The sequence below is a fragment of the Lepidochelys kempii genome, chromosome 6 (genome assembly GCF_965140285.1).
Source record: "Lepidochelys kempii isolate rLepKem1 chromosome 6, rLepKem1.hap1, whole genome shotgun sequence".
Classification (NCBI taxonomy): domain Eukaryota; kingdom Metazoa; phylum Chordata; order Testudines; family Cheloniidae; genus Lepidochelys; species Lepidochelys kempii.
This window is the reverse complement of record NC_136385.1, coordinates 24,983,836-24,997,938: the sequence shown is the minus strand read 5'-3', so window position 1 is coordinate 24,997,938 and position 14,103 is coordinate 24,983,836. Positions and strand designations below refer to the sequence as shown.

General features: G+C 44.1%; 1 protein-coding gene across 7 annotated transcripts in view; it reads right to left on the bottom strand.

Moving 5' to 3' along the window:
• Positions 1–1,139, bottom strand: part of AP2A2 (adaptor related protein complex 2 subunit alpha 2) — a 100,901-nt gene extending 99,762 nt beyond the window's left edge. For all 7 annotated transcript variants that reach the window (XR_012159320.2, XM_073347187.2, XM_073347188.2 and 4 more), the window contains exon 1: positions 959–1,139. Coding sequence is in view for 6 of the 7 variants with exons in the window: in XM_073347187.2 (XP_073203288.1) it covers positions 959–1,025 (67 nt within the window). In the remaining variant the exon portion in view is untranslated. The remainder of the gene's footprint in view (positions 1–958) is intronic.
• Positions 1,140–14,103: the final 12,964 nt, after the last annotated feature.

Here is a 14,103-nt window from a genome sequence, read left to right as displayed (position 1 = left end):
CACCTCACCTTTGAGCTTCTCAAAGATCAGGGACAAAAACTCTGACTGCACATGTTACACTTGTCTAACGAACAAATTTTTTTTAAACAATTTAGAGTGGCACAAACACCCTGTTTGGGCAAAATTAAACGGGCCTACGACGGACATGGATTTAGCTTAATTCAGTAGCATCCCGAATTAAGCTAAATTGATATAACCCTCTTGTAAAGTAGATTTAAGTGTGTCCACGAAGAAGGGTTGGGGGATGGACAGAGATCAGTTCCACTACCAAAACGTTTTCTCTGGAACAAGGCCAGAGTCTTCCTCCTTAACACACACTGCACGCCTTTGCATTGGCTAAAATGACAACCGAGGACTTGGAATAACTCCCCACCCCAATCCACATTTTATCCACACAACCAAGAACTAGGTACTAGCCATCATGCAATGAGACTGTCCCCCTCACCACAAGTCACTAAGAAAGAAACCCCAGGGCGCAGCAGCGCTTGGAGATCTCAAAGCGAGCATGGGGGGGGGGGGGGGAAGGGGAGGACGGGCCAGACACCCACTGAAATAGAGACACCATCATAATAGAAAGCCCGAGTCCCAGCCCACCCATACTGTTTGTCCCCTGACCGTACAGGCTCCCCAAGACACCGCATTTAAAGCAAGGCACCCACAGCCCCCTTCCCCATACAAACCCAGCCCCTCCCAGCTCCCCCAGCAACCTGCCTCCCCACGTCAGCACGCCCCCCCTCCGAGAACAGCCCTTGCTTCTCCCCCCCCCGCAGCAGTCCCTCCCCCAGGGCGGCCCCCGCTCCCCCCTTCCAAGCAGCCCCTCCCGGATTGGCCCCCGCGACGTCCCGTCCAAGCGCGGCCCCGCTCCGAAGCGCCCCCCCCCCGGAGCGGACCCGCAGCAGCCGCCGCCCCCGCCCCCGTCCCCGTTCCCAGCGCGGCCGGGCCCCGCGGCCGCACTCACAGTTCCGGATGTCGGAGATGAAGACCGCCAGGCCCCGCATCCCGTCTCCCTTCGACACGGCCGGCATCTTGGCCCAGCAGCTGAGCCCGGGGCCGTCAGCAAAACAGACCCGCTACAACCGCCACCACCTCCGCACTCGGGCTCTTCAGCCTCCGCCCGTCTGCGCAGGCGCACGCGGGGCCCGCCCGCTCGCCCGGCCGGCAAAACAAGGTGGGGGCGGGGGGGAGGCGGTGAGCTAGGGCCCCGCAGCGCCCCCTGCTGCGTGGAGAAGGGGGAAGGCGAGTGAAGGGGGGTTATATGCTTAATAGCTAGGGCCGTCAAGCGATTAAAAAAATTAATCGCGATTAATCACACGATTACACAAAATAACCGTGCTGTTAAACAACAATAAAATACCATTTATTTTAAATATTTTGGATGTTTACTACATTTGGAAGTGTATTAATCAATTACAACACAGAATACAAAGTGTACTGTGCTCACTTTATATGTATTTTTGATTACAAATATTTGCACTGTAAAAAACAAAAAAATTGTATATTTCAATTCACCTCATACAAATACTGTAGTGCAATCTCTTTAGCATGAAAGTTGAATTTACAAATGTAGAATTATGTACAAAAAAACCTGCATTCAAAAATAAAACAATTAAAACTCTAGAGCCTACAAGTCCACTCAGTCCTACTTCTTGGTCCGCCAATCACTCACACAAACAAGGTTGGTTACAATTTGAAGGAGCTAATGCTGCCTGCTTCTAGTTTACAATGTCACTGGAAAGTGAGAACAGGCGTTCGCATGGCACTGTTGTAGCCAGCATTGCAAGATATTTATGTGCCAGATGCGCTAAAGATTCATATGTCCCTTCATGCTTCAACCAAGATTCCAAGGGATGTGCTTCCATGCTGATGATGGGTTCTGCTTGATAATGATCCAAAGCAGTGAGGACCGGCTCATGTTCATGTTCATCATCTGAGTCACATGCCACCAGCAGAAGGTTGGTTTCCATTTTTGGTGGTTTGGGTTCCATAGCTTCTGCATTGAAGTGTTGCTCTTTTAAGACTTCTGAAAGTATGTTCCACATCCCCTCCTTCTCAGATTTTGGAAGGCCCTTCAGATTCTTAAACCTTGGGTCAAGGGCCATAGTTATCTTTAGAAATCTCACATTGGTATCTTCTTTGCTTTTTGTGAAATCTCCTGTGAAAGTGTTCTTAAAACTAACATGTGCTGGGTCATCATCCGAGTCTGCTATAACATGAAATGTACGGCAGAATGCAGGTAAAACAGAGCAGGAGACATACAATTCTCCCCCCTCCCCCCCCCAAGGAGTACAGTCACAAATTTAATTGACACGTTATTTTTTTAATGAGCATCATCAGCATGCAAGCATGTCCTCTGGAATGGTGGCTGAAGCATGGAAGGGACATAAGAATGTTTAGCATATCTGGCATGTAAATACCTTGCTACGCCGGCTACAAAAGTGCCATGTGAACACCTGTTCTCACTTTCAGGTGACATTGTAAATAAGAAGCAGGCAGCAGTATCTCCCGTCAATGGAAACAAACTTGTTTGTCTTAGCGATTGGCTGAACAAGAAGTAGGACTAGGTGGACTTGTAGGCTCTAAAGTTTTACACTGTTTTGGTTTTGAGTGCAGTTATGTAACCAAAAAAAAATCTGCATTTGTAAGTTATACTTTCACAATAAAGAGTTTGCACTTGTATGAGGTGAACAGAAAAATAATATTTATTTTGTTTATCATTTTTACAGTGCATATATTTGTAATCAAAAATAATAATATTAAGTGAGCACTGTGCACTTTGTATTCTGTGTTGTAATGGAAATCAATATTGAAAATGTAGAAAAACATCAAAAATATTTAATAAATTTCAATTGGTATTCTATTGTTATAAGTGCAATTAATGGTGACTGATTTTTTTAATCGCAGTTAATTTATTTGAGTTAATCGCGTGAGTTAACTGCGATTAATTGACAGCCCTATTAATAACACCAGCTCTCCCTGCCACCCCCAAGGTGTGGGTAGCCTATTGCAGGATCTGGGCACCAGAGCATAACACTGGTACCTGAGTGTGGTACCCAAGTGTGGTACCCAGCACTGAAGGAGAGCTCTGTGTGGCTGGAAAGCTTGTCTCTTTCACCAACATTGGTCTAATAAAATATATTACCTTTCCTTGTGTTTCTGGACTCTTTCCAATTTTTCCACATCCTTCTTGTAGTGTGGGGCCCAAAACTGGACACAGTACTCCAGATGAGGCCTCACCAATGTTGAACAGAGGGGAACGATCACGTCCCTCGATCTGCTGGCAGTGCCCCTACGTATACATCCCAAAATGCCATTGGCCTTCTTGACAACAAGGGCACACTGTTGACTCATATCCAGCTTCTCGTCCACTGTAACCCCTAGGTCCTTTTCCGCAGAACTGGTGCCGAGCCATTCGGTCCCTAGTCTGTAGCGGTGCATTGGGTTCTTCCGTCCTAAGCGCAGGACTCTGCATTTGTCCTTGTTGAACCTCATCAGATTTCTTTTGGCCCAATCCTCTAATTTGTCTAGGGCCCTCTCTATCCTATCCCTACCCTCCAGCGTATCTACCTCTCCTCCCAGTTTAATGTCATCTGCAAACTTGCTGAGGGTGCAATCCACACCATCCTCCAGATCATTTATGAAGATATTGAACAAAACCATCCCGAGGACCAACCCTTGGGGAACTCCACTTGATACCGGCTGCCAACTAGACATGGAGCCATTGATCATTACCGTTGAGCCCGACAATCTAGCCAACTTTCTATCCACCTTATAGTCCATTCATCCAGCCCATACTTCTTTAACTTGCTGGCAAGAATACTGTGGGAGACCATGTCAAAAGCTTTGCTAAAGTCAAGGAACAACACGTCCACCGCTTTCCCCTCATCCACAGAGCCAGTTATCTCGTCATAGAAGGCAATTAGATTAGTCAGGCATGACTTGCCCTTGGTGAATCCATGTTGACTGTTCCTGATCACTTTCCTCTCCTCTAAGTGCTTCAGAATTGATTCCTTGAGGACCTGCTCCATGATTTTTCCAGGGACTGAGGTGAGGCTGACTGGCCTGTAATTCCCAGGATCCTCCTTCTTCCCTTTTTTAAAGATGGGCAATACATTAGCCTTTTTCCAGTCGTCCGGGACTTCCCCCGATCACCATGAGTTTTCAAAGATAATGTACTTTGAAATGTAGTTTGTAGTTTTCAAATATAACGTAGTTTTCAGAATAATGTAGTTTTCAAAGATAATGAACTTTAACCATGTACTGCAGTTTGTAATAAAACTTGTCCCGTATGTCTGGATTAAGATGAGTGAGGTCAAAGGTATATACCTATATGTCAACAACCTGGAGGAGGGTAGCTTAATAGTCATAGCCCCCTTCTTTTTTGCAGGAGTAATGGCTGGGTCTGCTGTGGTTGCTAGTATGGGTCAAGATGGTTTCTTGCTTGGTTTTAGTGGCTTCTGTTTTTTTCCTTGTAAAGGCTTCCTTTAGTGTCAGGAAAATGTCACTGCATTGGTCACACTTGTAACATGTGTCCAGGGATTTGTTGGTAACCATGAGGACTTGCAATGTAAGCCTTGGAATGTCACCATTCCTTACAGGAATGATCTTAAACTTTCTTGACGAGTCCATAAATGTCCGACCCTGCAAAATACACAGCACTCAATCCCACTGAAGTAACAGAATTTGAGAGTGTCAAAGCCTCCCAGGCTCAGGTCTAAAAGATGAAAAGACAAAACTTCAAGTATGTGTGGACTACAGAATCCAATGGGCCACAGTGAAACATGAGTTGTTACAAGAATGTTTAATATATGTAAATAGCTACTGAATAGATAAAGTGATAGACGGTGTTCAAGAACATGCAGCATAATTCTTGGGATTTGTACACCCAATACAAATACTTGCTGTTGTGCACTGGAAATGGCTTCCTTTGAGCCGCTCATTAAATCAGCTCTTAACACAGGTCAAACTCAAACAGTAAATGAAAGCAACTCAAACGATCTACAATTCCTTCTTGTTTGACTGCTAGATACTTCCTTTGGCTCATCCTACCTACAGGTTAATGTCACAGGATAAAGGAAATAATAACCTATATTTCCTGACTAACTCTAAAGAAATTTGTTTATGTTGAATATCTGTTATGCTGGCCGGTGTGACTACCCTGCAGATTGAAGTCCTCCATATAGACACAGCACAGGCAGAAGAGCAAGCCTCTTCTACATAACCTCACCAAGTCAACCTTAAAACGGACAGACCACCTGCAGGAGCGAAAGAATCATGTAAGTCTTGCCAACCACTTCACTCCTTCATTTCTCTGTTGAGACCACAGACAAGGCTAACAATGCCCATTGTAGTGATTTTACAATCGGCTCTACATCTGCCCCGACTGAAACTAGAGTCTTGCTACACATACCCCACTGAATCAGTAGAACTAGCAACATGCTTCATTGTTTACAATTGTGACAGCAAATAGGACAATAGCATTGAGCTCCAGTCAGTTTATTAAAACCAGAACTACAACTGGGGTTGGTGCAGACCTGTACCAGAGAGACATTGGGAAGGCAGAAACTGGAAAGTCCACAACAACACCTCCTTGTGGGGTGGCAGAACACTGTGCACCAGCGCTGTTCCAGAGGGTAATGCAGGGTAGGGATTCCTGGCTATGTCTCTTCATTTAGGGAGCTGTACCTGCAAAGGGATGGACAGAGAAGCAACATTGGCACAATAAGTGCTGGGGCTGAATTTATGCTCCTCTCCTTGGTATTCCTGTAAGACTTTTCAGAAGCTGGCCCATGGTTTACTTGGTCAATGGCTTGCCTGATCTCACAGGATAAGTAAAAGGCAGACTATAACGAACTCAACCCTCCTAGTAATCTAAAACTTTTCTGCAGTGCTTCCTCTGTCTGTCTTGCTAGCTCATTGAATCTTCCTTGCAGTCTCAAAGCTGTTTCCAGGTGATATTCATTTCACCAAATTTGTTAAGACGTTTTGCTTCTTCCCCTTGTGTCTTTAATCCTCCTTGATTCAAGAGCTGAATTAAATTATAGAAGATGATGCTGAGAGTCCAGTCTAGTGAGAAAGTCATCATCTCTTATAAAAAGAAAAGGAGTACTTGTGGCACCTTAGAGACTAACCAATTTATTTGAGCATGAGCTTTCGTGAGCTACAGCTCACTTCATCAGATGTTTACCGTGGAAACTGCAGCAGACTTTATATACACACAGAAATCATGAAACAATACCTCCTCCCACCCCACTGTCCTGCTGGTAATAGCTTATCTAAAGTGATCAACAGGTGGGCCATTTCCAGCACAAATCCAGGTTTTCTCACCCTCCACCCCCCCACACAAATTCACTCTCCTGCTGGTGCTAGCCCATCCAAAGTGACAACTCTTAACATAATCAAGTCGGGCTATTTCCTGCATAGATCAAGGTTTTCTCACATCCCCCCCGCCCCCATACACACACAAACTCACTCTCCTGCTGGTAATAGCTCATCTAAACTGACCATTCTCCAGGTTTAAATCCAAGTTAAACCAGAGCATCTGGGGGGGGGGGTAGGAAAAAACAAGAGGAAACAGGCTACCTTGCATAATGACTTAGCCACTCCCAGTCTCTATTTAAGCCTAAATTAATAGTATCCAATTTGCAAATGAATTCCAATTCAGCAGTTTCGCGCTGGAGTCTGGATTTGAAGTTTTTTTGTTTTAAGATAGCGACCTTCATGTCTGTGATTGCGTGACCAGAGAGATTGAAGTGTTCTCCGACTGGTTTATGAATGTTATAATTCTTGACATCTGATTTGTGTCCATTTATTCTTTTACGTAGAGACTGTCCAGTTTGACCAATGTACATGGCAGAGGGGCATTGCTGGCACATGATGGCATAGATCACATTGGTGGATGTGCAGGTGAACGAGCCTCTGATAGTGTGGCTGATGTTATTAGGCCCTGTGATGGTGTCCCCTGAATAGATATGTGGGCACAATTGGCAACGGGCTTTGTTGCAAGGATAAGTTCCTGGGTTAGTGGTTCTGTTGTGTATGTGGTTGTTGGTGAGTATTTGCTTCAGGTTGCGGGGCTGTCTGTAGGCAAGGACTGGCCTGTCTCCCAAGACTTGTGAGAGTGTTGGGTCATCCTTTAGGATAGGTTGTAGATCCTTAATAATGCGTTGGAGGGGTTTTAGTTGGGGGCTGAAGGTGACGGCTAGTGGCGTTCTGTTATTTCTTTGTTAGGCCTGTCCTGTAGTAGGTAACTTCTGGGAACTAAGTCATTATGCAAGGTAGCCTGTTTCCTCTTGTTTTTTCCTACCCCCCCCGCCCCCAGATGCTCTGGTTTAACTTGGATTTAAACCTGGAGAATGGTCAGTTTAGATGAGCTATTACCAGCAGGAGAGTGAGTTTGTGTGTGTATGGGGGCGGGGGGGATGTGAGAAAACCTTGATCTATGCAGGAAATAGCCCGACTTGATTATGTTAAGAGTTGTCACTTTGGATGGGCTAGCACCAGCAGGAGAGTGAATTTGTGTGGGGGGGTGGAGGGTGAGAAAACCTGGATTTGTGCTGGAAATGGCCCACCTGTTGATCACTTTAGATAAGCTATTACCAGCAGGACAGTGGGGTGGGAGGAGGTATTGTTTCATGATTTCTGTGTGTATATAAAGTCTGCTGCAGTTTCCACGGTAAACATCTGATGAAGTGAGCTGTAGCTCACGAAAGCTCATGCTCAAATAAATTGGTTAGTCTCTAAGGTGCCACAAGTACTCCTTTTCTTTTTGCGAATACAGACTAACACGGCTGTTCCTCTGAAATCATCTCTTATGTTGCTTAGCTAGCCACTTGAAGTCTAGACTTTCCAGAGCTCCCTCTTCTGAGATCCTCTGAAATGCTAATCGACATAATCTACTTCAAAGGGCTGTATTTTATATTCTGGATTATTACATCCAGACAGTCTCCTCTGCAATTTGGTTTCTCTTTACCTGCAAACTTAAACAGAGAGAAGAAACTGTCATTTTCCATAGATCAAAGACCATTTTATTTTAAAATCAGACCTTGACACAAGACAACAGGCCTAATTCCCTTTGAAGCTTCAAGCTTATGACTAAACTACTTAATTTCCAGTTACACAAGAAATAAACTCCATAATATTTTAAGCAGGTTGGCCAAAATGATGTCTTGATCTAATTTCCACTCATAAGAAGACAGTGTCACCTGGTGGCCAAATGCACCATCCCTAACTGTGTGACTTTTTTGTATTAAGTTTCTTTACTGCTTTTGGGTCAAAATACCCTTGGAGAATATATTGGTACCACCACACATATTATTAATATAAACTCAGGCTTCACCAAGAAATGTTCCCCTCCTCCTTTTAGTATTCAATGCTATGAGCAGACTTGCAAGCCACCTCTACTGAGGCCGGTCGGAGTTTGTTTTCAGTTCTGAGTAATGCGTGGAAATTTTTGTTTTAGCTAGAATTTAACTGTGATGCATTACATGCAGACTTTTACCCAGACAAATTTAATATTAAATAGGACAAATAAGGATACAATCTATAAAAAGATAAACTGATACCTTCCATGTATCAAAGTAACACTGAATTATTATCCATGGGAGTTCAGGCATGCAGTGCTTGTGGGATTAGGCCTTCTATCTGTCTCTTTTAAAATGACATTTTCAGCTACTTCTTTAGGACGAATTTCTAATCTCTTACACAAGTACAATTTGACTCAATAGAAGTTCTGTATCTATGTCTGCAGATTGAATTTGACTCTTGCATATTGTACCCAATGTACAAAATCAGAGCAAGGAAAGTGGCAATTAGTTGGGGTAGTGAACCAAAAATATGACTTTACAGTTTCTTGCACCATATGTTCATTAGGACTAATGCAAAGTGGGTGTAAAATGCTGCCAAAACAGAATTGTGCTCACTTTGCACAAGTGTAATTGACTACACAAAGTGCAAGACCATGGAGAATCAGCCTCTGTATCTTGCTGTACTACTGTGAATCAGAGTTCAAAAACTTAAAATACTTAAAGTTGCTCCTTCAAAACCTTCCTACTATGTTATTTATTTGTGTTGTCATAGTGCCCAGGGCCCCATTGTGGCATGCACTGTACAAATACATAAAAAAGAGGCCGTGCTCCAAAGGGCTTACAATATATTTCAAATGACCTAATGTAAGTGCAGCCTAAAAATCTCAAAATCTGGAAAATTTCCTAAATGTCATAAATCCTTAGGATTCAGGAAAACTCAGAGGAGAAATCTAGCAAAACCAGGCACAGTGAGGCAAAGGTTTGAAATGAGTCATCTTAAATCTTTTGTTTGTGTTCAAACAATTATTGATTTGATGGCATGTTGTGGAGACAAACAGCCAGATCCTCAGCCCTGTTATGGCTGCTTTTTACCACTCATAGCGCAAAACAACTGAAACCAGTGAATAGAAGGTTCCCTTGGCATAGGAAAATCTTGTTCAGCAGTGTGGCTAGCTCGTACACAACACACTCCCAGTGTAGGGGGTGAGCAGGGTTATGGGTGGATGACTGCCCAAGGCACTATAGTCAGGGGAGGGGGCACACTGTGGTCAAATGGCAAGGAGTGGGGCGGCTCTGGCGTGCAAGGCCATGGAAAGGAGTTCTGGGCAATGGAGGGGAGAGAGGCAACAAGGTCCAAGAATGATGGGGGGATTGATGGGGAGGCAGCTGGGGCCAGGGGCAGTGGGGGGATTGGTGGAGACCCCGGGGAGGCAGCGGAGGCCAGAGGCACCAATATACAAGTTCATCCAGGGCAACATTTTCCCTTAGGTCAGCCTTGGGGGTGAGGCTGGGGTCATCACATCCCAGAGATCCCTGGCTGCTCAAAAGGTCCTTTAGGACCATAAACAGCCAGGAGTAAGCTAGAACAACTCTGAAACTTACAACAGCAAACCCACTCAGAGGCTTGCTGATCAGCTGAGCTGACCTTCAGCTGCAGCCTCCTGCTACTGGGAGCTGCATTGATCCTTCCTGGGCAGGCTGCTCTTGTGCTGGCTCAGTACCTTCCATTCCTGCCAGCTCTGAATGCAGAATGTGGGGAGTCCAGCCTGGCAGAGAGGGGGTGCATTGGCTGAAGAAAGGAAATTGACCCATGGGCCCTGTGTCCAACACAAGTAAATCTGGGACCTCCGGTTCTAAAAGCATGAGCCTGTACTGATAAAAACTGTGCTGTTAGCAAAGACTGTGCCAGACTCATCAATCTCTGTGTGACCCAGCCACCATTAAAGAGGGACAGAGAACCACACTGAGTGGGTGTGGATAATAGAGACTGGAAATTTGGAAGGAGGATGAGGCAGAGAATATATGGGAAGAGAGAGGTGTTCACAAACTTATTGGTGGGGATGGAGAAGAGAACTTGTATTTCTGGGAACCTTAGTGGGGCTTGTGGTACTGAGGGTCTGTCCCTCTGACTTTGCTGGCAAGACTACTGCTCTGTTCCAAACGTAGCATGCGTACTAGCTTCAGTGGGAGTCAGCCATGTGAGAGGACTGAACTGGCTCCAAGAATACCAGTGATTCTGTTTGCTAGTTTAGGACTGTTGTATTGCCTTCATATGAAATGCTGATTTGGAAGCTGTGTGTAGAGCTATTCTATGCATCTGAATAGATAAGGATAATACAATTCCAGTAATTAGAATCTCATAGTTTTTGTGCTTCCATGACTTGAAAGAATCCCCAAATAAAGCAAATATAAAACATGAACATGATGATGGACTGGGAGAGAGGTAAGGATACTTCACAGCAATGAGTCCAATGGTCAATGTGATCAAAAATCTCCTCAAGCAACAAAATAGGTATATAATGGCTCAAGTGCTTATTAGATTACAATAATTTAACATACCCTCTTGGTGTGCTTTTGCCACTCCCATATTTTTCATGCTGCCCCTTCCCATACTCCCCCACACCCAGACAGACAAGTCTCCTTTGTTCATTCAACTTACAGTTTTCATGAGGCCCACAATACAGAGCAATGAGGGGAAAAGAAAAATTGTAATGAAGCTTACATAGATTACCATCAAGTAGTGAAGACAACAAACCAAAATAGTCATATAATCTTATCTTTTATTTCTCACTTCCTTACCCCAGTGTCTGACGCTCAACATAGAATGTCATGGGTCACATCTTTATGTGCCTTGCAGCTTGCATTGTCACTTTCACCTTGCACAGTGGATGTGAAATACAGCCAAATCAAAATAGTAGCATTTTGCACTGGCTTTATATGATAGTGCAGTAGTAGCTCCTCTATAGTTAAGGTTAAGCTGAACCTACCGTTAAACAGATGATTTTTTCTAAGTGCTCCAAAATCCCCAGACACTCAGATTATCTGGAAAATTGCTGTGCCACATTAGAGTGCAGTTAGTGGTCACTTGAACAAGGGGTTCTCAAGGCACAGAACCTCTAAAAATGTGACAGTATCATTTTCTGTTTCGTAGTGCACATTTTGTGCACATCTGGGGCTCAAACTATTGCACTGAAACACTCCAACCAATATTACCTGATAGGGTTTGATCTCTGCTCGTTTCTGGTACCCACTGCAACTTCAGTTTAAATAACACTTTAAAAGTTATTAGGAGTTCAAGTTAGCTCTACAACTGTGTTGAGCCTGGATGACATGCCACCGTGGTTTGTACATGCAGGCACTGTAGGACTGCGGCTCTGGAGAGGATGAGTGCATAAGGATACCTTATGTTGAAGTCACTGGCTAGCTCAGGGTAACATGCTGTAGTCATTGATCTGAGCAGTATCAAAATACTGCTGGCAGATTTCTGAAAGTTTGCTGTGCATGTTACTGATCCCTGTCTGCATTCTGCTTTGGGTTAGGAGCTTCTTTTGGAAATTTCACCACAGGAGCAGAGTTTTTTCTTTAAAATACTTCCATTTGCTCTAACATCCACACACATAGGGAGACAGGAGATGAGGAAGAGTTTGGGGTACAAATTTTAGGACGTATGTCAAGGGTTTCCCAATATATAGCCCATGAAAAGTATCTGTTTTTGTCATTTTCACATTCTTATGACACTTTTGTAAAGAGGCAGGGAAAATAAGGCTATAAATCTCATAGAAAATATATCACTGGACTACCCCTGAGCTCAGCTGTTGAACAGTACCCAGGACCAGTTTAGAAATATTTCAAAACTTATTGCATTACAAAAGCTTTAGTATTGGCTTACAGACTATTTGTATGTATAGGAGCTATTGATTCCTCAAGAACTCTCTTGTTTGTTACACATAGAGCTATATGCTCACATGGTGGCTTGGTTGAAGAAGCAGTACAAGTCTTTGACCCCAGGGATCATAAGTACAAATCCTTTCCTTGGGAGATTGGTGTGCTGCATTCAAACTGCCTTTTGGGTCTAGTGGTGTGTGTCCACTAAGGAAGTTCAGTATCTCACAAATGTATCCTCAATGCCATCTACCTATCTGCCTAAGTCCCACCCTGGGACAGTCTGGTGGGCAGCACTGTGTGTGGAATACAAAACCTGGTGTGGCTGTGTAGGGTTAGGCTGATTGAAAGAGACCCAGCCCGGATGAATTGGTTCTCTGCTGAGAGAGGCTCACTGAATTCCTGCCATGCAGTACTAGGCATGATGGACTGGATCTATGCTGGGCAATAGGAATTGGCATGCTTGGTGTATTCATAAGGCACAAAACACTGAGACTGGAAACTGGCATGCTCAGTGCATGGCACAAGCATACAGGCACTGAGACCTGTGTGAGGGGCAGGATTTGAGAACACATTGAAATGAACGGTGTGGTTTACAGCTCAGTGATTCTGGGCTTCTTCTCTTTCTTCTGAGAACATACCATTGAGATGAGAACAAGCCAATTCACATCTGATCCTCCTGTGCTGCAGAAGGTTGTACAGAGCCCCCTCCTCCTGCACTAGTCTCTGAAGTGGAGTACAGTGTCTGAGAATTCCCTTCCCCTCACTAGCTCACAGCCCCTCAACTCCACCTGCTCTTCTCCACAGGACCCACCAGCCCTACTGGGGGCATGAATGGGCCAGAAGAAGGTAAGAGCTGGTAGCTGATTGATGAGTTCTTTCCAGAAAGAAGTCCCTTTATTCTCCCCCAGAGGAGCCCTTCAGTCATGCACCCCTCACTACCACCATTTCCTCAAAACAAGGGAAATTCACTGCCCAAAAATTTTGTTAACATAGAGTTCAGATTGACTGGTAGTGTTTTGTACCCTTCCAGAACATCAAATGCACCTATAATTAAACCTCTGAAAACCAGGAAATAGAGTTACAGTTATGCAAACACCATACTATTCTATTCTGTGTGGGTTCTTATAATATGATCATCACTGTACTATCTGGGAGCCTTCTAGCAGTGCATTAAGCAACATGACAAACATCTGTCATATATTGTTTGTTCTTGCATCCTCTTCTGAGGAGGAGAAGTGTGTGCAGTGGAATGTCTTGTTTTGGTAAGGTGTTTCATTTTTGTGGGATTTGTTGTTGTTGTTTTTGATTCTTTGTGTTTTTGTTTTGTTTTTTATAAATGCACACGTTGCTCTGTGTTTATGTTAGAGAAAGCAAGGCAAAGAAATGCACCTTGCACTTGCAGTGGAAGGGGGTGAGGCTTGTGATGATCCTTAGTTCCTGGGGAAGTTCATTCCACTGTCTTGGACCAGCCCCCAAGAAAGTTCTGTCCCCTGCACAGATGAGATTTACCCTTGCAGAGAGTTCCATTGTGCCAGAGAAGTGATGTCATCAACGACAGTCTTCATCCTAAAAAGAAAAGGAGTACTTGTGGCACCTTAGAGACTAACCAATTTATTTGAGCATGAGCTTTCGTGAGCTACAGCTCACTTCATCGGATGCAATGTTGCAATGTACCTATCTCTCTTTCAAATGCTGAAGGGTATCTTAACTACAGTACACACCTGTAAAGAACCAGTATAGGTGGGTGAAAAGGAAGATAATTTTTGAAAGTAGCTTATTCCTTAACTTTTCTGACACTGTTTCAGGGTACAAGATGGCTCATGGAAGGTCCAGCTTTGACCAAACCACAAACATAACCCTCTCTGTTTTCCACTTTATTGTAGTTTTGTCAACTCCCTCAATTTTATCAAGTTTT